Source organism: Thunnus maccoyii, chromosome 14, assembly GCF_910596095.1.
Source record: "Thunnus maccoyii chromosome 14, fThuMac1.1, whole genome shotgun sequence".
Classification (NCBI taxonomy): Eukaryota; Metazoa; Chordata; class Actinopteri; order Scombriformes; family Scombridae; genus Thunnus; species Thunnus maccoyii.
In genome coordinates, this window is record NC_056546.1 from 10,382,597 (window position 1) to 10,408,792 (window position 26,196).

Consider the following 26,196-nt stretch of genomic DNA (forward strand, 5'->3'; position numbering starts at 1 on the left):
TCTACCCTGGTGAGCCTGTTTTATTTTTGCTGAGCTTGGAAGTATTACTGAATATTTTTCATGGTAAAGGTTTACCAGGGGGTGGCAATAAAAGTCAAAGCATAGCTTTTATTGCAGCCCAACACACATCCCATAGAGATACATGTACTGGAATGTTTCTCTACTGCAGCAAATACTAGAGAGGCTTCTCTGGCTGTGAGCCCAGAAGTAGCCTGTTGTGAAGATTAAGGTGGATGGAATCTCATAGCCAGATAATGGTATTACAATAATAAAACCCCATTCACACTGCATTTACTCGTGAAAAAAAAGAACATTACATTACACCATAATACATTGGCGTTAAATATCAGTTTATTCAGCCCTCACTATTTATCTGCAGTTCAGTTAAAGAACACAACCAAAGAAACGTGTATAGATAGTAAAATATTTTAATTAAATATACAGGAGGTCATATCATACAAAATGTCTTTATTTTTTGTCTTGCTTGCCAGCTGGATGATTGGTAAACAGATGGCTACTGTATCAAAAACACTTTCAGGATGCACATTAATGGAAACAACGTGAAAAAAAAAAAAAAAAAAAAAGTGAAACGACAACAAATAAAAAAAGAGTATCCTAATTCTTAGTGTAGTGTTTGTTTAGATCTAATATGATCACGGTGACCTTGAAACAGAGCAAACAAGGACACAGCTAGATTGTGTAACCGACTTTATACTGTTTTTTATACTATTTACAGATTATAACAGTTTATATGGATAACAACCACGCGGTACTATCTACAAGTGCTATTTACACAGAAAATAAGACAAGAGAGAGGGTTTGCCATGAAATTGATCCCGTATGAATGTTCTGTACAGGAGGCCAGCACTAATGCCAGTTTAACCTACACACAGCAATGTACAGTACTTAATAAGAAATGAATGTCTTTATCTAAGTATTCAGTAAAACTTTACACATCGACGTTTACAGCTTTTTTTTTTTCTTCTTCTTCTTCTTCTTCTTTTGAAACACCAGACATGTTTACTGTGTATTTCGACTATCCTGGATTGCTTGATTATAGTGGTTGTAAAAGCCAGAGCAGGTGTTGTCTTTCCACCTCAGGCTACGGAGCATGGTAGGCATACTTTATGGAGTCTGGTACCTTTTCATCACTGTTAGAAAACACATACAGCACACATGCCCTGCAGATGAGACACCAGACCTGTGTCAATATCAACTACCTGTAAATCTTCTCAGGTTTTTCTATAATTGACTGCCTGACACAGTTAAGCTAAGTAAATAAATTTATTAAAGCACAAATACTAATCATTAGGTTAAAGCATAACTGTTTAAAAACTTTAAATTTAGTGCCTTACCAATCAAGTCTGGTGTCTGTGCCATATGGTTTTTGTATGAGTGTCTGTGCGCTGCATTTGAGACAAGAGTGACAATAATATTGATATTCCTACCCTGCTACAGAAGATAAACCTTAATAACTGTAGTGCTAACTCTAATCCAAGACTGCAAAAGGCACAGATATTTGCAAAGCAATAATATCCTAAGTGACAACATTCCTATTAAATCATACAGTGAGTCTTTTCAGCGGGTTGAATAAAAGAGTCTGTTCACCAAAACAAGAGCTTTTCAAGTCAAGAACAAAAAGATGAAATGCTGATTTCTTGTGGTGAGCATTCCACAGCAGACGGCTGCTTCATTATGCTGGTCCTACAGACAAAAAAACAAGCTGCTACAGTCTACTCGTCACACGGGGGTTTGGGGGTCAATTTACTTTCAATTCAGAAAGTAAAAATTAAAACGGCTTTTCATTAACTCTTAACAAAAGGAACATTCGCGATTTGTCAACAGATTGAACACCAACTGTTTGTGTTGTATCTGAAGTGAAATAAATGATGAGTAAAAACCTGAACTGAGTAGAAAGTGAGTCTACAGTACATCTGTCATACACAGCACCTCTGAATGTCATGATGAAACAATTTCATGTCATGCAGCACCGCAGTGAGTGTTAATGTCTATTCCAAGGAATCCAGGTGGATTTACTGTGGCACAAACAGGCAACAGCTTTCAGCATGGAGACATGTAAACAGATACAACACCACTGGCTGCCTAAAGTGTAATAATGCGCTAAACAGCTGTTTGCAATGGTGAACGCACCTCTAGTTATATAAAGAATTTCATTTACGTTGTCATGTTACTAGTAGTGTTTTTAAGCAACAAAGTTTAGCCCTCAGACGCAGTAAACAAATGGCTTTTCTCTGTTGCCCTCCACTTTTCACATGTCCAGAGCAACAACCTGACTCATGGTGACTGAGAGCGGCAAACTGATTTGTGAGCACATACACATCAGCATTGTGCAAATAAGGATACAACGACAACAACATAAAAGATACAGTAAGTGGTGATAAAAAATACAGAACAGTGCAAAGTATATAAACAAATGCATAAACAAATTTTAAAAAAAGAAAATGGAATTTTCAGTCTGTCTTACTGATGAGTTTATCAGTCTGTAATCAGCCTAAGTTTTATAATCAGTGTTTTCTTTCGACTGAGCCACAATCCCCGAGCAAGAGAGACAGAAAGACAGACAAAGAGAAGCTGAAAAAGTTTCTGAGGATGGAGAGGGAGAGGGACAAACAAATCGTCCTCTCTCCCTCACAGTCTGGTGCTGGGGTGTACCGAGGACAGCTGTGGTGGTGGGAGGGTGGAGAGAGGGTACAGGTGGTGCAACAGGTCCCCGTACAGTGCTGCCCCACCTGGATGCCTGTAGAAGTGGTGTGGACTGGGGCTGGAGGCCAGCAGCTGCCTGTGGAGCATCATGGAGTGGAAGGCTAAGGGGGGCACCAGGGGAGACACTGCCGACTGGCTCTTTAGATACTGCAGACCTGGATGCTGCTGGAGCCCGTCCTGTGTTCCTGGTGAGACCAGGCTGCCGGGCGGGTACATGCCAGCGTAGAGGGGTGCGGCATGGTGCGGGGGGTAGGTCGTTGTTGGGTGGCCCTCAGGGAGATGGTTGTTCAGGTGAACGGCGTGGGCCGGCTCGGCTGGTTTCAGCTCCTCTGGGTCACTACGTCGGATAGCGCAAGCGGGGTGGATCGGTGTCACCACACGGACTTTCCTCTCTGGGACTTCCTCGTTGTCAGGTTCCAGTAAGCTCCGTTTACTGGGTCGAATGGGGCTGGTGAGGGATGCATCCGACGAAGCTTTGGGGCTGGGAAATGGCTGCGATGATTCTGCTGGGCTCTGTTTGGGAGGAGAAATGGTCATAGGAGGAACTCGGCACGCCTTAGGGTGTGAATCCAACCCCTGGTGCATGATGGGATATGGGAGACTGCAGAAGGAGGGCTTGGAGAAGGTAGACACCCTCTGAGAGTGAGGTTTAGAAATTGTGAAATCTCTGGGCTCATCTTCTGCCTCTCTGCTATCTCTGTGTGTTTGAGTCCTGTCACTGTAGTGAGATCTGTAGGCTAAGCCCTCTTGCTCCAGGCTGCTACAAACAAAGCCCTGGCTGCCTTCACGGTCCCTGGTGTAGTGCTCTCTCTGCTCTCCGTTGGGGAAGCCAGCCATCCTCTCCTGGCTCAGGCAGTTCTCAGTTTGCCTGTACAGACTGTGGAGGTGAGGGGAGGAGTAGCAGTCACCTGCATAGCTCCGAGTCTGAGCGGCTGGGCCCTGGAGTAGCTTCTCCCCAGCGTTCTCCCCACCTTCCTGGGTATGCGTTCGGGGGAGATAGGGCTGCCATGGTGGATTGACTTGAGGCTGGAGGTGGTGGCTCGTTCGGCAGCTGAAAGTCTCTGAAATCTCCCCTGCAGCGCTCCTCTCCGACGGGCCACTGGTGGCTTGTTGGTGAGGCTTGCTGCTCTGGGCATGCTGGATGACTGATGGCCTGAATATTGGAGCTACCTCCGGGATGTTGTCTGACACGCACCCGTGCCTTTGCCCCGCCACTTCCTCCTCACCCTTTCTCTTCTTCTCTCTTTCAGCCCCTGATGTGGCAGGAAGAGAGGGAGCAACTGTGGGATGTGGGGGCTGGAGAGAAGGAGAAGTAAAGGAGAAAGGGTTGGACTCACACACTTGGGAGAGGAGCTTCTTTTTGGCCAAAGGAGACATGACCCCTTGACTGGCTTTGCAGTAGGCAGCCGTCTGTGCAGGGCCTTGGATAGACTCCTTCTTAATGACCCCAAAGTCTTCTTTCTCTGAGAGGGAATCTGTGCTCAAGTCTACAGCCTGTCTGTCTGCCTGTTTACACATAGGTAACACCTTCCCCACTCTCCCACCATGACTGTCTGTGGAGTCTTTGACCCTGGAGGTGGGCTCAGGTAGGGCAACATGTCCAGCAGGTTTATTGTGATCCCAACGGTGAGGCAGGTAGGCGTTTTTAGGAATGAAATGCCCTTCAGTTTGCTGTTCATGTGTAAGTTTTGCTTGGAGGGCTTCGCTGATCTGCCTCCATTCAGGCTGGGGACCGGCCCCTGTGTGGAGGGGTAGACCAGCATGTGGGGTCCTGCAGTCTGGCTCTTTGGGGCAGAGTGAAGATGGCTGCTCCACTGCCAAGGACTCCTCTTTCTTCAGGGTAAGATGTAACTCTTCCTCCTCTATTACAATCGGTTCATCTCTTAGAGACGCCTCATGCTTTATGGCTGCGGAGAGCTCATGATTCTCCTCTTTCTCCTTGGAGTCCTAGATGCAGAGAAATGATAGTTATTACAGTTGTTTCTCAAAGTAAAAGAAATAAGACACTCCGATTTTACTTATTATTCTGCTATTTGAAAGACAACAGAAATTCAAGACAACGTGTGAAGAAATGATGGGAAAGCAAAGGGAGATTGAAATTAAATTGAATTAGAGCGGGAAGGAATCCTGATGAGGCTGCAGAGGTCTGTGACTGACCTGTGATTGTTCTTGGCCTTTCACTGTCTCCCCTCGGTCCCTTCTGTTCCCCTGCTTGGGATTGTTGGGGATTTTCAATTTCTTGGCCCCCACTCCTTTGGATTTGGCCCCTGACGTCTTCTCCTGGACGCCCTCCTTCCTGGGTTTGGCCAAGGGGAGGGGTTTGTCCTGCTCGCCTTTAATGTGCCTCTCATATGGAAGGAGGAGCCTGAGGAGGAATGCAGGCAAAGGAACGCAGATGAGTTTGTGGTGTGATCATGTTATGTCATGTCATGCTTGTAAAGCTCAATTACAAATCTATGTTTTGGTTTGTTGAGAAAATATATAACAGTTTTTGATTAAAAAAAACTTTGTGTTTGAACACTAAAAGCCGGGGTAGATAAGCCTTTTTAGTATTCAAACAAATGAATAACACACAATAAACCACACAAGTATTTTGTTTGGTAATACCAAAAACAGAATGAGCTCCAGCTTTGCCAGAGGCATGCAGTGTATCAAATATGCTGCTTTAAACCCCCCCTTGTTTTAATACCTGGCAAGCATTAACAATCCTATTGTAATTAACTAGGTTAGGGGAAATCCAGGTTCAGGAGGATGCCAGAGTGTGTGTGCGTGTGTGTGTGTAAGAGAGTGTGTGTGTTTGTGTGTGTGTGTGAGAATGTGAATAACCGGTTATCTCCTACTGAGACAGATCACATTTGGTATTAGTTTAACCTTGAGAGAAGAATATAGTGTATGCTCGAGTATGTATGCATGTGTTGTGTTTGTGGCTGTGGGAATGAAAAGGAGGGAAATGCTTGGATGAATTAAAATCAAACTGGTTTAAGGGACCTCATGGCATATAATATCCTATTTAATATACAAATGTGATTCATCACAGAAGCCCTTAAAGCAAGTAATAAAATATCAGCTGGTAACAGTACGCTCCTGTTTTTAACACACTGTCCAGTTTACGTGATTAAATGCAGAATAGCTGCGTATGTTCTAACTTAATTAAGTCCATGCGAAGTGACAAGGAACATACTATTGAAAAAACATTTGACTATTTTTGACTTCTGTTATTTCTCTTCTGAATGCTTGCCAAGTCAATTTTCCGTATCTGATGTCATAACTAATGGGAACATTAAGATCTGGATAACATAACAATACCCATGTGTAAAATAATGACATGAAGAAACCAGCGAGGGAAACTTTTAGACTTTTATTGCTCAGAAAAGAAAATGGAAATTGGCATTAGACCAGAAACAAGAAAACGTTGTGGAAGAGGAAACCAAGACAACTGAAAAACTACAACATTCCTAACTTCAATAAGCTCCTCTGAAAATCTCTCCAGCTCCTCTGTCAGGGTTTTTACAATAACAATCCATAAAAGCCAGACAGAAACATGACTTTCTCAGTCATGAGAAAAAATAAGGTCTTCTCGTGTAACGACAAGAGACGGTTGCACTATTCCTTTTAAGGGACATGGCGGTAAAACAAACAATGAATCAAGAGCTGTTTCGCCTCCTCTTCAAAAGGAAGAAAAAAAAAGCCTCAGAGAGTTCAAGAGGCTCTGTGGGATTTTTTGTTATTTTTCCTCTGAACAAAAGTGCTGGCAGGGAAAGCGGTGAAACTACATTTCATACAGCTGGTCTGGCACCAGGCCCCAGGCCAAGAAAGGAAATGTACTATTAAATGTGACTTATTGGAAAGAAGGAGAGCAAAGGGGTTGTGAAAGAGAAGAGGGGAGGAGGAGGGGGGAGGGAAAGAGAGAAAGAGGAAAAAGAAACAGAAGGAGAGAGCAAAAGAGGGGATAATCACATGTTAATGAGGAGCAAAGCTGATTCTGAATGAAAGAAGAATTTCTTAGAAAACAGGAAAAACATTCAACTTTAAAATAGCAGCAGCAGTGGAATTTATTACAAATAGGTAAGCGGTTCTCAGATTTTCTGTGTTTAGGATCTCTCAATATTTATTGCACAGAAAAAGGAAGGTAGACTAAATGTTATACAAGTGTGGAATTGATTTCTTCAGGCTGGGAAATGTGTATTCAACATGTGCAAATGTCCAGCTCTCCTATCAGTGATCAAAGGGGCAGAAAAATGGCATTTATACAGTATACCAGGGTGCACTGTTGACTATCACTATGATCTGTGGGAAAGAGATGGCTGCCATGGCCCGGGTCAACTTTATGGAATGTCAATATGGGGAGGGGGGTGGGGTGTCGCAGAGCCAGATAATGTAAGAGCTGAGCCCGGGAAAATTACTGGAGCCTTAAATAGTTCCAAATGGAGAGGCTAAGATGCTGTTTTGGCCAGGAAACCAAAAAATCAGCCTCAGGAAGTTCCCCACATTGTCAGAATTATTTGCTTTGTTATGCTTAATAAATATAAGACGACTTACCGAAACTGTAACCTATTAGATGGTACGTCTTTTATACTTTCATTTCAATACATACACCTTTTACAGTTTTATGTTAATTCCCATAAATGGCTGACTAAGCAAAGAAAATTCAAGCTAGATGGCATTCGCTTCTTTTTCCATTCTTAAGTCTATAGTAAAAAAAAAAAAGAAAGAAAAAGAAATGTAAAATTACAACAAAGCCCTCATTGTTAAAGATTGGAGTCATTTCAAGCAGTGTATATATAACTTAGTCACGATCATGTAGTATAGCAATCATAATACAATACCACTTATATAAGTGGCAATTTCCTCCAAGGAAGGCGAAGAAGGGCTGTGCTTGGCAGCCGCTGCATTTGTTGAGAGAAAGCCAGGTGTAGTTAATAATTTGAGCCACTTGGGGGCGTCTGCTGCACTGAGAGATTCCAGGAAAGAATTTCATTAAGGCAGGAGAGGCAACATTTTTATGAGGTCAATAAATACTTAACTTCCTCTCATGCCAATTTATCACCCGGCTTTTGTTTAAGCAGCCGTTTTCCATGTTGATAACAAGCAACTAAAATATGCAGTGAAGAGAATAAACGTTGAATAGATGTAGAAAGATCATGTTCTCATGTGCTAAGTGTAATTTAGCTAAGAGGATATTTGTATATATATCACGCATATCTGACTTATCTTTCTTAGAATCAGTGACATCAATAACAATGTCATTGATCAAACCACAACTGTCAACTAAGCATGTCTCTGCTTTTGGATTAATGGATAGCACACAAAGCACCTCCCCCTCAAAAAAGACAACTTGGCAAAAACAAGGTGACTTTACCAGCAATGTGCTGCTCTCATCTGAGTTTTGTGTTACAGGAACAAGCAGTGTGTTAAAATCCAAGAAATGCCTAAGTCACCAAATAAGTGGGAAAAAACCTGCGGGCTGTTCCATTTCAACAATTTCCCTCCCATCCGTGCTGAAATTAATTTTAGTTGGTGTTGTGTTAAGATCACAAGAGCTGCTTCATGTGTTAAAAAAAAAAAAAAAAAAGGAAAAGAAACTATTTAAAGAGCTGGTGGACAAGCCCCGGAGGCTGTGGAAATATGTGGAGGAAAGAAAATGACTTACTTTTACAAGCCTTGTGAGGAAAAAGGGAATAAAAGAAGATAAAATCAAATCTTTATCGAATCTAAATGCAACGATTAAGCATCATCACGGCATTAAGGAAACAATAACTGCTGCGGAGAAAGAGAGAGACGAGATGCCAGCAGAGGGATAAACAGACATTGTAGCTGGTCCCTCTGCTTTGGATTCATGTCTCAAAGCCCCTCTTTTGTCTCAAAGCCAAACCACTTGAGGTGACCCTCATTCATGCAGTTAAAACAGGAGGGCAGGGCAGGAATGTATGAAAAACTTAAAGTCCTTTGTCAAGTCTGAAAATACCAGATTTAAAATGACCTCTACAGTTCCCCCGGGGTTTGCTCTCATTAGATGCTGCTGCTGCAACTCACAGTAAATGTTCGCAGTAGCAGGTGTGAGCCAAGTTCTAACTGTGTGGACAATATATGTATAAATGTGTACTTTTCTGCATGAAGAACCTCTCAAGTCTTTCAGTCACTCAAGTATTAATACCCAAAAATATACAGCATATGTTCCCTCTTGCTGCCCTACAGTGGACTGAAATCTCTGCAAGAATGTCATTAATTTAATTTGCTACACTGAACTACTTATTAATCTCAGTAGACTTGAATAGATTCTCATACAGTCGATTGCCTGTCACACGTCAGTGCCATAATTTGTGATTTCTCATTGCCACTGGGGAAAGAAACCTTGGACCCTTTGATTAAATTCCACGCATAAAGAAATCACCCAATATTGTGATTTGTTAGATCACTGCAAAAAAAAAAAAAAGAGAGGTTTTATCACTGGATGCTCAATGAAGCATTCTGTCTTGGGGAAACCATCAAGCTCTCAGAGGTTAAAATAGCTGCCTGCTATTTTAGTGTAAAGAACATGCAGCTCTTTGGCTGCATTCCCACTGAAGCTGAAATCCAGATGCAGTAGTAGAGTCGTGGATATACAAAGTACTTGGCCTTTCTTTTTGATGCAGACAATATGTTGTTGAGACCTTTTTTTAGTGTTGAGGAATGCTGACAGACAATATGCAACCATGTTCTCAAGTTGCAAGTTCTCTCTTTGCCATCTCTCTCTTCTACTTTGTTTCTTTCTATTGAATCATTTTTGCTTGTTCATTAAAATATGTCACTGTTTTTGTCTTTCTTGCCCTCCCTGTTTCGCTCAGTATGGGAACAAAAAGCAGGGAGGACATGAAGGTGATATTCCCTCTCTCCCACCTCTCATTGTAATAAAATAACACACTCTACTTTAGAACAAGAGACCAGAATAATTGAAACCTGTGTTTGAACTACGGTATTAGACAAGGCAAGCTAAAGTGTAATGCGCCACATTTGATGTATCTGCAATACAGCAAGGACAATGCAGAGAGATGCTGACTAGTGCACGATACTGAGCGTCTAGCAGAATAAAATTAAAAGAACACAATCTCCTGTCCCCTTTTCTCTTCCCCCAAATCTGAACTCCATTCTATTACAATTCTCAGTGTGAGCACTGGCTCAAGGTTTCCTCATAATTATGAGGAACAAATGTATTTTTATATCTGGAGAGCAGCTTTAGTGAATGCAGAGGAACATCGATACCACGAGGAATGAATAAAGGCTGAATCAATAAAACATCTAGTCGACTAAAATTGGAACAGGCGTGCATCTGTCGTAAAAGAAATACATATCTGCATGATCTGAGCCAGAGAATATTTCACAGGCCTCAGACTCTATGTACAGTACATCTGGCAAACATCTAATTCTTTTAAGATGATGATGATTTTAAGATGATTTAATCCAAAGCTCCTCATCTGCGTTTTCTGCTATTGCCCAAAACCTCAGAGTTTTTAAATAGCAAATTATTCTAAATTGCTTCTCTGTTGCCATGGATACCCCCCCACCCCACCCCCCCTCCACAACCCCTTCCCTCCCCAATACCAACCCCGTTGTGCAATTACATTAGAGTGCCAAGGCATGGTGAGGTATTAAAAATCTGTAACAGGCAGAAATGAACAGAGATAGTGAAATGTGATGTTTCTGCAACAAGAGATCACGTAGGAAACCAGGAAGATTAAATATGTAGGAGCTGTTAAAAGGCGCTGACCTGTATAATGAAAGAAACAGCATGAAGTGCAAGGCAGGGAGTGGGAGAGAGAGAGAGAGGTAGAGAGAGAGAGAGAGAGAGAGAGAGAGAGAGAGAGAGAGAGAGAGGGTGGGGTGGGGGGTGGGGGGGGGGGGAGCACAGAGAAAATGGCACAGCACTGAAGCAAAAGGCAGTCTATTTCAAGGTTATTGATGCCATCTTTTTCATGACCTCATTTTTAATTCAGAGCGCTGGGCCCTGACAGCTAATCTCGGGAAACGGTTTAAATAAATATCATTAAAGCTTCCCCCGTAGCTGCGGCGGCAGACCTTGGCTTGGACATTTCTACATTGATTTTTCCCTGCGTACTAATGAATGGCGCTCCGCGACTAAAAAACAGTAACTTTGAAAATGACAATTAGCTGAGGTTATCTCCTGTTCAATTCCAGCTATGTAACTCCATTACTACCAGCGATTACCGCCTGCTCCTGGACAGCATAAATATAGTGATTATGCCCCTGGCTCCATCTTTCACAATAACATCTCCTAGGAAACCATTTCATATGATTTTACCATTAGGACTGTAAAGGGATAATGTGTATAATTTAAAATGAGAGCTGAATGCTTGTGGATACTCACAGTCTTTAACCCAAATAACAGCAAGAATATCCACTTAATTTAAAGCAATTATATCTTGAAATATTATTTCCTTTCTTCCTACTAGCTCGAGACTTTTTATTTCCTGCTCTACTCTACTTTGGCCCGCTGAGACAAATCCGAAGTGATCCTTCTGAGAGAGGTGGAAAACATAAGTGTTGTTCCAGTTTGTACACTGTACATTCTTCCCTGTGAATTATATTTCTGTAGCACATTGACTAATGATTAAAGGTGGAAACAAAGACGCCTCTAGGGAACAAACACACACTTCAGTGAGCCCACAAACAGCCTCATTCATCATGCGGAGAGAATGGCCGTGTTTGCTGAGTTAATACAATGAAGCTAATTGCCCTCCAAGCAGCCCAAACACCAAGGCTCAGCTAAAATTATTCCCCTGAATGGAAACTTGCTCAGCTTCAGCTGATCTCTTTCTCTCTCTCTCTCTCTCTCTCTCAAACACACACACACACACACACACACACACACACACGCCTTATCACCCCCCAAACCCTCCCTCTTACACCTTCTCTCTCTGTCAGCCTGATATTCACTGCAGTGTGTGGATATTATTGCTTTGTATTGATTCAGCATTATTTTCTCTCAGCTGCTTCTCGGTGGCTGGAGAGGGAAAGGCCAGCACAGCAGTAGTCACACCTCAGCGCTTCCCACAGTTTCGCCAAACCTGCCTGCCTCCCTATGACCCTATTTACACCCTATAACGTGATGAACAACATGGTTTCTCATAAGTCATTTCCAGGCAAAGACTCATCATAATGATTTCAAAACTAGATTTAAAAAAAAAAGCAACACAACACAAGGATCAAAGACAGATTCTGACTTTTGCAATAAACTGATGTTTGGCCAGCATCATCTCCGGAGCCAGGTGTTGAAAGTCATATCTATTATTAGTATAAATAAGGCCAGACACTCTGCAGCAGCTCCTCTTTTAAACCATATCCCTCTTTCAGGCAGTGAGGAGGAACACAGGAAAGCAGATCAAACACTGAAAGCGCCCTCAGCTGAACATTTAGAGGCAAATTGTCAGCTTGTGTACAAATGCAACACGCTGAATAATACACTCTCATACGTATGGTTTCACAAATTTCCTGGAAAACCACTCTGGCCGCCACTGCCTGTGCTTGAAAATTCGCTTACAGCATGCTATCTTGACACAATATGAAGCTGCCCGGCTCCCTCGTATGGTGCTGCTGGCATACTGCTGTATTACTGACAGGTGTGTATGTGCCTGAGCTGTGTTGATGCATGAACCAGCAGCAGCCGGAGGGATGTGGAGAGGGTCGCCGGCCCGGAGGAATGACCTGCTTCATGAGCGACTGGTTATCTCTTGTTGGGAAGATCGTATTTGGCATTTGTTTAACCTTGGGAAAGTGGGCGTGTGTGCTTGTTTGTATGTATGTGTGTGCGTGTGAGTGTGCAAGCAGCCCTGTATAATACCCTCACAGCTCCCTCAGGATCATATCCATATGCTTGCTTTAATTTTGTTACCATCCGAGTGATTATAATGTGGAAGTTCAAAATGCTGCAGTATCTGACTGAATGATTAGATGAATACATTAAACTGGTGTTTTCATTTTTATCCTGCAACTCTGTGTGCTTGCAGTACATATAAAGGGGAAAGGGTAGTTACTGTATATACATGTGTATCCATGTAGGTCAGTTAATAATTCAAAACTTGGCTGTTATTTCTGAGCTTTTAAATCCTCTTTAGCCTGCTTGTAGAGGAGCATGGGTGGAGTTTACAGCATAATTGGTTCCATAGTGCCATGCAACGAATCAATTAATCCTAAGAAAATAACTGGATCTCATCTCATCATGAATTGATTTAGGTCCATAAGGAATGCATTTCTTAATACTGTTAGAACTGCATGCCATAACAGTGAGAGTCAGTGAGGAATAATTTGCAAACTATCCCACTGTTGCAAGAACTATTTTTCATGTATGTGTAAGAGCATTCACTTCCTCTGGTTAAGGTCAATATGTGTCTTGTAGTGTCCTGATTTTATGAATAAAGTGCTATAAAATCATACTTGGTACAGCTAAGCAGGAGGTTTACTCAGTACAGGCAATGCAAACTGTTTCATGTGTGCATGCATGGCAATAATGTGCCATATATAACTGCCGGACATAATAACTCACCTCTCGTAGTGTCTCCGTGTACACGTGGCGGCGCTTGTGCTGCTGGGGTTCCCGCCCAATTCATCATACACATGCTTCCACTGTCTACGAACTGTGATCTGTAGGAATGGATGAGCGGAAAAAGAGCGATAAGACAAAGAGAAAAAGAAAAATGATGAATGTAAAGCGAGGAAAATTGGAAAAATATGAAAGGAAGAAAGAATAAAAAAACAAAGAGAAAAACATAAGTGGCTGACATCATTTTGAGGTCTTGGGGAGTTACTGACTCATGATGTTCCAGTTATTGAATCCTCAACACTCAATTCTCTAACATAATAAGCTCTGTTAACATCATGCAGTCACTTGTTCCTTCTTTAACCTCTTATCCCATAACAGATGACGGGCTACAACACAGAACACAAGACTTCAGGCTTCCACAGAGCTAACAAAGCCTCAGCATGAAACGTGAGATAATCAGCTGCAGATATGAGGGTTTTAAAAGGATATGAGCCCCAATTATATGAGCTGTATCCTGTTTATGGCCTGGTCTGGCTGTCTGTTTGGATGACATTATACCAGCTAGCTAATGAAGAAACAAGCATGAGCAATACGTTTGACGACTTAACATCAAACATTGACTTCACTTTGGAAACATGTCGCACATGAATAGCGAGTGAGCAAACGGCAGGTAAGGCTGCCAAGTTCAGTGCCCGTGCCTCATATACACACACATTTCTGACTCATGTGCACAATTGTGGGTATATATTCGTGCATTTCACTTCATCTCCAACATGGGAAAAAATGAGCGATTTGACCAATTTCCTTCTGACAAGTGCAGTGCAGAGGAACATGTGTTTTCCACTGCGAGGGGGTTTTGAAACAACGGCATCATTTTTGCTAAATGTGGCTCTGAGCAAGACTTTCTTCTTGGGAAAATAGTGACTGACCTCAAGGGGCAAAGGGAGGGCAGGGAAAGAAAAGACGGAAGAATGAAGGGAGGTTGTTAAGAAGGAGAATGAGAAAAGGAGAGATGATAGAGAAAAAAGAGAGGAGAGGAGGGTAGACATCAGGAGGGAGGAGGAAAGCAGAAAGAGAGAGAGAGGGGTGGGGGGGTGGGGGGGCATTGACGAAAGAGAAGGAATATATTGCCACATATGTGAATACTTACCAACTCATATCCTCCGAGTTTCTGAGCAGCTTGAAACATAGTCCAAAGGTTGACTGTAGGAGACAGAAGACAAACAAGGCAGTCAGGGACTCTGGGAAAGGACCTGAGCTGAAACACATCACGTCATATACAGTCATTACACCAGAGAGAGAAAGAGATACAGTGCTGGAAGAAGCATTAAGACCCTGTTTTTAAGTAAAAGCAGCAATATTACACTGTTAAAATATTCTCAAGTAAAAAATTACAAGTAAAAGTCCTGCATTTCAAATTTACTTGAGTTAAAGTACAGAAAGTATTATCAGCAAAATGTACTTAAATATCTTTCAGAGCATTATTATTATTACATATAATATTATTAAGTTATTATTACTGACGCATCGACATGTAAGGAGCATTTAAGTGTTGTGACTTGTTATTCTGGAGTTAATTTTACAAATTATGTGCACGGTTTAGTAGTTTAATCTATAACAATCGACCATATTTTATTAGTCGATGATATATTTTGTACCTTGTAACTACTGTTACTAGATACAATACTGTTGCTAGTAACTATAGCAACAGTATGAAATTAAGTTAGATTAGATTAAACATTATTGTCATTGCACGCAGTAAGCATCAGTACAACCACTTGCAATTTAGTATCTAATCAGATAACACAAACTGCAGCAAAGCACTAGTGATAGCGTGATATTATGTTATTGTGCTATGTGCAAAGTAAACAAAACCCAAACTGCACAGTGTCAGTGATTTGATATGTCAGTGGTGTAGCTATGATATTGAAATAAATGTAATGGAATAAAAAGTACAATATTTCCTTTGAAATGTCGTTAAGTAGAAGTATAAAGTACTTGATATCATCCTTAAATACTTACAGTACAAAACTTGACTAAATGTATTTAGCTACTTAGAGAGCAGAGACAGACAGATAAATAGATAGATGTAAACGCAATCTTTTTTTATTGGAGCATGTCAAAGGAATATAGTAATTACATATTCCTGGACTGGCAGAATGAAAACAGCTTTTTATCATTTTCACACAAAGCAATGCAGCACTTCTGCAGAGAGGATGCAAATGAATATTGAGTACTTGTACGATCACCGCTATGTGATAAAATACAGCGTATGCTTCATCCTGACAAAGAGATTTGTTAACCCTCAGCTGCAGCCTCCAGGTATGAATGAAAACCATTACAAGCATCAAACGCTTGGCAATATGCTCAAACTTCTGTTTGAACTCAATGCAAATGAATTTGCATTGATTTCCCCATGCAAATAACCCATGACAGGCCATATCAAAATACAAGTCTTGTGTAATATTTTCCTAAAAATAGCCATGTAAGCCTTCAGAAAGGCTTCAAATGGCTGTCTTTGAAGGAAAATATTTCCCACAAACAATGAACCACTAGTTCATTGGGAGACTTTTTGTGCCAGTGACATTTGTATTTGCTTTCTGTAACATCATTGTTTAACATTTTTATATGACGGCCTATAAATAAGAAAAGGAGGCCTCGCCTGGGGAGAAATCCATCAAAATTCAATCTGTGCGTACACAAAGCCTTGCATTTGTCAAAATGACATTTTCCTATCTCCGCATTTGACAGCATTGATTTTTTCCTTCCCTCCTCTCTGCGACCGTTGTCAATGCACGGGTGGAATAACAAAGGGAGCTGGGTAGGTTTTTCTGTTTGAACTGAGCACTACGGCGTATTGTGCTTTCTGACTGTAGAAACAGAAAGATGGTCTATTTAACTAGCTTGTTATGCATCGACTGTAATTACCACAATAGCACACGGGACTGGGAGGGAACAGAACAGATAAAGGAAATGAGAGAACATGTCTTTTCTTAGATGTCTTGTCATTAGCAATTTCTTTTCTTAATTCCCCTCTATTTGGCAGGGGCAATTATCACTGAGATAAGGATGACAAAACAGGAACACAATGCAGCCTCAATGACACACCGATGGCATGGCAATTAGACAACAAGGCTGAAAGAAGGAGACAAATTGGAACTGATGTTCACAATCACATGCTGATGCCCAAGCACTGAGGCACACATGTGTCTGTAATAGTCACACATACACACACACACAGAAACACAGTTACCAGTTAATCTTGCAAATCAAAGGCATTCAGAAAATACAACGTAGCCACTACTACTCCTGTTTTATTCCTCCTCAACTGCTCAATCCAATCTATCTCTCATTTCTTTCAGCACCTCTACTGTGCCAAAACAACTTTCAATGGCAGCAGCTGTAGAGCAAAGTCAATATTAACCAAGTGATAAAAAAAATAGAAGAATAGCAACTTGCATGAATAAAGTGCAACCTGAGTTTTCCTCTCCGACTCTTCTGTTCTGCAAAAGTAACAGCCACTTCCTGTGATTCAGGTGCCAGAGTGCATTCAGCCTCTATGAATGGATTATAATTCAGTAATTCAGAGCCAAATTTTCCATAACCTTTTTGAAATAGCTTGCCGAGGACAGGTGAATAAACCCATCTTGAGGCATCGGATACAGTAGATATAAAAATAAAGAAGAAAAATGTGTTAGAGCTGAAACAATCAGTCGATTAATCGATTAATCAATTGGCAGAAAACTAACCAGCAACAATAAATTAGCTTACAAGCAGAAATGACAAAGATTCTCTGGTTCCTGCTTCTCAAAGGGGAATATTTGCTGTTTTTTTGTTTTCTGTGATAGTAGTCAGACCAAACTAGGGCTGCAGCTAATAATTACTTTCATTATTGATTAATCAACCAATAATTTGATCAAATAATGGTTTAGTCGATGGGTTTAGTCAATATTTTAACAGAAATATAGTGAAAAAAACTGCATTCATAATTTCTTAGAGCATACTGTGATGCCTTTAATCTGCTTGTTTAGTCTGACTAACGTGTTTATTATCACATATGACAAAGAAAACACACATTTGCGAAGCTGGAATAAAGCATAGTTGGCGTTTTTGCTTGAAAAATGACTGAAACGATTTATTGATTATCAAAATAGTTGCTGATTAATTTTCTTTTGATTGAGTAATTGACTAACCGTTGCAGCACTTGACAAAACAAGAAATGTGAATATGTCGATGGATGGACATTAATCACTGTTTGTTGGTATTTAAAAGACCAAAATAATCAGAAAATTAACCAGTAATGAAAATAATCATTAGCTGCAGCCCTGAAACTATTCTATCACCACACAGCTCAACAAGTTACTCTGAACGTTAGAGAGTCAGTGTAAAATATGTATGTATATGTGATTATTACAGACTTAAGAGGCCAATTGGTCTCAGATCAGCACCTCTGCTCCGAGATGTTTAATGCATACAACCCCTGGAGAGGAATATAAATGCAACATGAGTGTGAGGCAGGCAAACAAGTGGACACTGTGTTAAACTACAACAAAATAAATATTACTGGGTTTAAAATATGTTATGAGCCATGTGAGGTGAAGGCAGATTGAAATTTAGAGGTTCACATCTCTCCGCGTGGCTATAAAGACCCGTAATTGCAGTCTTAAAAAACATTGTTCAGGTACAGTAAGATTCACATCTAGTACATGAGGTGGAATACGCATAAACAGTCCATGTTAGGAGTCAGAGAGGGGGTTTTTATGTTTTGAAGGTGAATCAAATGGATACTGAAATTACGCAGCCAACAAAGCATGAGTAAGTCTGGTAAAACATTCAACCATCTGTTGCTTTGTTAAACTCCAGAGGACTTCAGAAAAAGATTATTACTCAAATGCAACTAAAATAACATAATTTCAATTTCCATTTCAGGAAAGCAGGTTCTTTGATCTTTTAATGCATTTGTAGTGACTTTAAAGGGAAGAATATGAAAATGGCGCCAGATTACATCTAAGGGTTTGTTGTATTAATTATGATGTGTTTTCCTTTTTTTTTCTCTCCTCTTTACATGTGCTGATGTGTGCTGGCTGCCAAGGACGAAGTTTAAACAGCATGATTTCACCATTTAATGAGGGCCTTGCTTATGATGTGTCTGGTTTTGAGATTCAAAGCATGTAGTGTATGTTAAACAGTTGGCGCGTGGACCTCGACTTTATTCTGAGCTCAAACCGAGAAATGCCAACTAAAAGTAAAGCATGTTGGGTATGTAATTCTCCCTCTGTCTCTCTTTACCTCGTACTCTCTCCCACTCTCTATCTCCCTCAACCACAATGACCTATTTAAGCAGCAACATGTCGGCAGTCAAGATGACAGGATTGTCAAAATACCACAGTGAGGTTAGCAGAGTCAACGCGACCACAGCTTACCTACATGTAATAGTTTAGAGTAATGAGTTTTACAGTGCTATAAACTGTCACTGTTAAATTCAATACACATCTCTGTCTCCCTCTCCTGCTTCTCGTTAATTTGCTGATGTTGCTGAGCCACATTCTGATGTGAACGGCTAAATCTTCCTCGGCTCGTTTGAAATGAATGCAAATGTGATTTCCATCCTCTATATAAAGACCGAGAAAGAAGTGAATGTGAGAACCACGGTTTGAGATGACAGCCCACATTCTCTCGTGTCTCGCCTCAAGATCAAACAAACAAAAAAAACAAATGCACTTTTTCAGTTTCAGGAGACCAGAGCACGCCCTTTATGGTGTTTACGTGCATGTTTCTCCACTTGTGTCCCGTGCACATCGAGAGCAAGCTAAGCATCCGACCTATATTAGAAATCTTTGATCTCTAGCAGACGTGTTTCCCATACATGTGATGTTCTTTTAACACTGTTAGAGGACGTTCTTGGCCTTCACAGGAAACCCCTCTGACAAGTGTGAGAAGATATTCTCTGCTTATATAAAAGCCAGCCAAAATATGCTCTGACAGGGAGCTTCCAGAGTCTTTTACAAACCGCTGGATGTGATTTTTCTCAACATAGACAATTATTCCTTTAGTTTATTATTACTACAGATTGGATGTGTTTTTTTTTACAGTTTAACAGCAGTGTAATTTACTGATTTTGGGCACAGTGCCTGCAGTAATTGGCTGCCATCTCCATTTCTTCCCCCTAAAGCTCTCATAATGTGGATTGTTAGGACAAAACCTGCCCTTGACTTGACTGAAAAGCAGCTCCTGGTTTCTCATCTGATCACAACAGGGGGGCACTATTGACAACATGTGGTTAGAGATGCTGATTAAAATCCACACGGGGTTTTTCCTTGCCTATTTGACTCTTGGGTATGACTTACAGTGCAGTTTCACTCTGATATCTAAACTGTAATTTGAAACATATGCTTCTGTTTCTTTTCTTCAAGCACAAGGCAGTATTTTTTTTCTCTTTGCATGGAAACACTGAATAGGTATTAGTAGTTTTATTCCTAAAGAGGTCTCTCACTGGGTTTTTAATTCCCTATCAGCCCTCTAACCTTCCTCACTGGTGATATTATGACCCAAATCTCTAACTCAAGGAAAATATATAAACACAATATTACTATTGGACTATTGAAACTAGTACACTCTATTGTTTAAACATTGCCAATGAAGGAATAAGAGAATAAGTTGTCCTACTCACTCTGTTTGAAGCCGAGGAAGGGGATCCTCTCTATGGGCGTGTCTCTGTCTTTCATGTACTTGTAGAGCTCCACTAAGAAAGCCTGCTCCTCCGCTCTGCTCTCCTCTGATGTTTCCTCCTCTTTCTTCTCCTCTTCGCTTCTTTCCTCCTTTTCCTTTTCCTTATCCTTTCCTCTCTCCTTCTCCTCAGCGGAGGATTTCTTGCTGAGGCCGTTGGCCTTGTGTTTGGCTGCCGAGGTTATTTTTCCGTTGGGTACCACTTTACAGTTGGGTTTGACCTATAAGGAGTGAGCGTAAAAAAAAGTCAGCGGATATAATTTTAGATGAAAATTCAACCCTTGACAGACTGTTATTCAAATGATGTCAGACAGTTTGGATGAAATACGTTTGGGCTCCAGCACAAACAAATATTCTTACAGGCCACAGAGGCTGCTTCTCATTGATTATCAATGGAGCAGCTCCTCTTGTCATCGCAGATTAGGCACAGATTAGTTTGACTCTAGCTTCAAGAGAGAATTGCTAATATTGATTTAACTGTCCAAGGTCATAGGAATAACAGCTGTGGAAGGGCTTTTAGGGTGGATACTTCCTTCACTTTGAATATTACAATCAATGTCAGACAGGCGCTGGATAAAAAGGAGCACTGAAAAATACAGAAGTGCAGCATCAGTGATGTAAAATCTTTCAAAATTCACTGGAAATCATCACTCAAAATGTTCAATTTGTTAAATAAAATGCGAGACAAAAATCTGCCAACATGCTGTGATAATTTCACAAAGTAGCCTTCAATTCTCCTCTTGAAGTAACATTATCTTGGCAGTAGTTCAGTGATTATTCAAGAATACTAGCACTTGTTTCACTGTGGGATCACGTTGTACTTTAAATGTCTAAATGACTCTTATGTGGTTGAAGGAAAAGAGCCACAGACAAAGAGAGTGCTGCTCAACGACTATGCTACTATGACTTATCTATTAAATAATAAATCAGTCAGATAAAAGATAATATAATCGTTTGACCTTGTGTACAATATATATTAAATTTACTAGCTTGAAAACAAAGTAAGAAAAAACATTTTTATCTTGTTGGTTGACGACACAAGTTCGGATGTCATTTAACTTAAAGATACAGTATATAATACCCACAATATACTTGATTTCTCTGATAAACATTTACTTGAGTGTTACCTTGGGACTTTTGCTCTCTGGGCTGCAGGGGTCCTGTGCAGCCATTGCTGTTGACCCTTGGCTTGACCCTGATGACCCTTGACCCTGAGCCTGACCCGGGGAGTCCCTCCTCTGAGAGATGGACAGCTTCTTCTTCCGAGGTCGCCCCTTCAGGTTGGGAGCTGAGCGAAAGGAGGACAGAAAATAAATGATTAAAACAGTGACAATGAGAATATCAGTTTAGGTTGGAAGAACCTGCCTTATTTGCTGCCATTTTTAGTCTAAAGCTATTTAACTTTTCATCTTTCAGAGGTTTTTCAGGAAGAAGAATACCAGCAGTGTGATACCATTTCCAGACAAAAATACATTTCCTCTTTGATCACATTGGCTTTGAGCTGAAGAGGACAAAGGCTATGACAGGAACATTTACAATCAGGGAAAGGAATTTCACAGGCCTGCTAGCCTGTAGCTAATTATTTTTAAACTGGATTAGTGCAACATGGTGCTGAATGGGGTAACTGACTGCCAAATTGCTCCAATGTGCTAGTAAACACCATCCTCAAGTTCCCTCTGAGCCTTAAAGAGGAACTACATTCAAATTCAGACAGATGTAGTTTTAATATTCTAGATAAGGGCATTGTAACAGTCAAGCGTTTAGTATACTACTGTTAATGACATATGCTGGTTAACCCAAAAAGCCACAAAATGGAGGAAAATTTAAACAACAGTTTCTGCTAAGGGAAGTATTTGATACAGATGCTATAAAAACTCAGAGCTCATGACTGTTTTCTCACGGTTTTCACGGTGCAACTGCCACTGTTGTCATCTCACCATCAGCATCCGCATGATAAAGAATTACATTATACTATAGCACCTCAGATGTACTGATCATCATCTCTATTTTTGGTTTCCCACTGGTTAGCCTGCTCATGTCTTAAAGCTGAACACTGTTAATTAAAAACACATGAACCTGCCTGATAGGAGCTCTTTGTTTGAAAGGCTGGCAGATATAATTGCTCAGTTCACATTACACACACAATAAAGTATTTAAGCCCTCCAAGTCCTTTGTACACCCACGTTTATGTCAACCCGCGACTGTAATGTAACTTCTTGGCAGAGTGCCTTGCCTCCACGCAGCAACACAAACAGAGATAAGCTCAAAGGAGAGACAGAGAGAGAGAGACAGAGAGAGAGAGAAAGAAAAAGAGAGAAACTTCAAATGATCCAAGTTCAGTCACGTATTTCACAGCGTCAACATTCTTTCTTTCCATCTGCAATGACAATTAAATCACATCCAAGGTTGCTCTCTGCCAAAAGGACTCTGTGATTATTTTTGTCAGATCAAATTCCCATCAAGAAAATGTTACAATAACACCGGAGCTGAATAAAACTAAGAGGCAGTCATTAAAAAGGTTAAAATGATCACGACTCAGCAACCTACGTATCACTTCATGTTGTTATTTTCACAACCGTTGCACCGGGGAGAAACCGCACAGGGAAAATTCCAAGGGCATTTGTTATGCATTTGTCATCCCTCTGGCACTGACAAAACAAGTTTTCAGCACTGTAATCTCTACTTAGAAAGCACTGGGTGTGTTTCTTCCTTCAATGTTTTCTCATTCTACGGCTCACTCTGCCAGTTATTCATTAATGCTATGAAATTACATAAACCATCTTATTTAGTTATTTACTTATGTTTATTTTTCAAGGGACGGATACACAAGCATCGGATATCCAATGAATAGACTAATGCCACATATTATAGCATTTATAGCCTGAGCTAATTTGCAACGCTTATCCTGAGATGGATATGCAATTATACAAAACACAGGCCATAAATAGATAGCAAAAAATACAATAAATGTGCTACTAAAGAAGATAAAACCCTACGAAAAATAAACTGATCACACATGCCTGACATAAATAGAGCAGTAAAAAAAAACATGTATGCAGTTATCCATTAATCCATCCATTTTCCGCTGCTTATCCGGGTCATTGTGGCATCAGACTGAGTAAGGAAACCCAGACATCCTTCACCCTGGCAACGCCATCCAGCTACTCCAGGGGGATCCCAAGGCGTTCCCAGGCCAGAAGAGATATATAGTCCCTCCAGTGTGTTCTGGGTCTGCCCCAAGGTCTCCTACCAGTTCCCTGGAACACCTCCAGGAGGTATCCTAACCAGGTGACCAAACCACCTCAGCTGGCTCCTTTCGATGCAAAAGAGCATCAGTTCTACTCCGAGCCCCCCCCCCCCCCCCCCCCCCCCCCCACTCCTATCATAAAACACAAACATTATGTGAAAGATGAACTAATACTTGCAGAGTTGATATGTAGGAGATTTATTTTCCAACATGTGACATCGGTTTAAACAAACGTCGCATAGGTCTGAGCGAGGTCACACTCTCAGTCCGGTTCTGTTTTTAGTCCAATCACTAACCCCGCTGACACCCTACACAGAGTTACATAACCTGCGTGACTGTTTACATTTTTCATCAGGTCAAACACTGCTGCGTAAGAAAATGGTGCAATTACAGCAAACTGCTGCTGCATAACATATGTTGACACGACAGTGAACGAGTTTAAATTCATTGACTTATTTGATAATGGATAACCTGGATGCGGTTAGACAACCTGGCTACATGTTAAACTGGGGTCAGATGGGGCATTTATGTATTTTTGTATACATACACAGGCAGGCACATAAGGTCAAGTGCAGGCAATCTTTCTGTGCTGCAGAACTGCTGATCTCCACTGCTTGTGGCAGGGTTGCATAAGGATAACACAAAGGAAATCAAACGTGGACTGACTGTGCAGATTGATTTTCTAGAATGGAAACGCAGACATTTATAGTCTGTAAAACACAAAGCAAACATCACAAGATAATGATTTTACAGCACCCTGGGAGATGTGATATTTTTACCATTCTGTGGGCATTAAGTGCTTTTTGTCACTGCACTAGAAAAGAAGGAGATCATTTAAGTATACATGATACTTCCCTCAACATGCCAAAAATACACTACACTACAGTCATACACCAAAAACGGCTGCTGACCAAGCTACCAAGTTCCTTTTTACTTCACATTGAGTTGCTTATTTCTCCGTCTGTGGCTTTCTGCTTATCTAACATGACATAGAGATGTGCCTTGAAGTGACCAGAGGACTCTTCGCTGGTCCTTCACAAACCCCAGAAGGCGCGCACACACACACACACACACACACACATACACACACACACACACAAATATATCCAGACATGCACCAACACCGTCGACAAACACAACAGTCACAGACACGCACTGCTTGTAATGCTCAATAGTAGTGAACAGCATTCTGGATCACGCCTTCTTGGGGGGTGGTAAGGTCATGCACACACACAAACACATGCACACACACACACACACACACACACACACATCCAGACACACATGAACGCCATCTACAAACACAACAGTCACAGACACACACTGCTTATAATGCTCAATAGTAGTGAACAGCATTCTGGATCACGGCTTCTTGGAAGGAGGTGAGGCCATGCACACACACACACACACACACACACACACACACACACACACACACACACACACATATATACAGGACAGGTAAAGGGTATTCCCCGGGGTGTGAATCCATCATGTCTTGTCACGGAGCACAACCCCTGAGCCAGGGAAGTCACGATGACTTCAGCAGCGAGATGCTCAGCCTGACAACTTGATCTCTGGATGCAGCCGAACGCTCTCAGCTCTTAACAGCTTTACAACACAGCTTTGTCTAATATTTCTCCCCCCTCAGATTCAATTAAACACAGCCCTAATACCTCTGTTTCATTGCCATTCAGTTGATGTCAATGATAATGAAAAACTCATTAGAGACAGCTCAGGAAGGGTTCTGACGGTTCTATGCATCAGCAGAGTATAGCCACAGGGAACCACAACAAAATGGACTGATTGATTGAGAGGCTGCTGGGAATGGAGAGACATATCAAGCCGACTGGAGAATTCAACTGATGGATGCCTCAGTTGATAACATTCACAAAATTGACTGAAAAAAAGCTCAATACCTTCATGTGTTCATGAAATGATTATCTCTTTTAGAGTAGTGTGGTTTCAAAAATCTCTTTAAAGAAGAAGGACGAATGATCACTCTGATGGTGTGAAATGTTTCTCAAAACCAAAATTAGAAGCTTAGGGATCTAAAAAATACGTGATTGTACTTTTAGCAGACAACTCTGACCAACACTTGAAATAATCTATCACAACTCACAGCTATACATGTGTGCAGTGGTTACCTATTTTTAGCCAAGCTAGTGTTGTGGATCAAGTGATGGTCAGTCCACCACTTTAGTCCAGGCTGAAATATCTCAATAATTGTTGGATGGACTCCCACAAAGTTTTGTAGAAATTCATGGTTCCCAGAGAATGAATCCTAATCACTTTGGTGACTTTTTTGGCGCCACCATGAGGTTGACATTCATGGTTTTTAAATGAAACGTCTCAACAACTTTGATTTATGACCAAAAACCTACATAAAATAGTTTTGCTAAACTAAGAAGGTGAACACAGTGAATGTTTTTGTTTTTACGCTGTAGAAAGCACAGGAAGGGTTATTTTACAATCATCATTAATCATATTTGGGAAATGTGTAATCAAGCTGTTATAAATGTTGATCATTCAGTTTATGGGAATTCATTAAGGTCAAGCTGATATATCATTCATAAAAGTTGTTGAGAAATACTACAATGTAATAATTACTCATGACAAACAACACAACTCTGGTCCAACATCAGGCTGTAAAACCTGCTGAGCTCAGTGAGTAACATTTAGTCAATTATGTGCAAATTAACTGCTAAAGCAACACTGAAGAGTTTCCATAACCCAGAAAAACAGAGACCGACTGACTGACTAAAGAAGAATTTAACCATCTGCATTTTTATGTAACAAAACTCCCACTCATGTCATTACTCAAACTCCTAATTCTACAGTTTAACTTCAACTTCCTCTCATCATGATGAGGTCCAAGTTCAAATAAAGAGGTGAAGGGAGAGGTGGAGGAAGATGAGTGAGGCATGACTACAACAAGCAGCGGTAGGTGAAAAACATGTTTTGA

General features: G+C 40.9%; 1 protein-coding gene across 1 annotated transcript in view; it reads right to left on the reverse strand.

Moving 5' to 3' along the window:
* Positions 1-412: 412 nt before the first annotated feature.
* LOC121912092 (AT-rich interactive domain-containing protein 5B-like) overlaps positions 413-26,196 on the reverse strand; it is a 76,537-nt gene continuing 50,753 nt past the window's right edge. Inside the window, exons 5-10 of the mRNA XM_042434169.1 lie at positions 21,112-21,272; positions 19,929-20,205; positions 14,409-14,461; positions 13,262-13,359; positions 4,882-5,089; positions 413-4,671 (exon numbers count right to left, since the gene is read on the reverse strand). Of these exons, the coding sequence (XP_042290103.1) occupies positions 2,650-4,671; positions 4,882-5,089; positions 13,262-13,359; positions 14,409-14,461; positions 19,929-20,205; positions 21,112-21,272 (2,819 nt within the window). The 3' untranslated portion in view covers positions 413-2,649. The remainder of the gene's footprint in view (positions 4,672-4,881; positions 5,090-13,261; positions 13,360-14,408; positions 14,462-19,928; positions 20,206-21,111; positions 21,273-26,196) is intronic.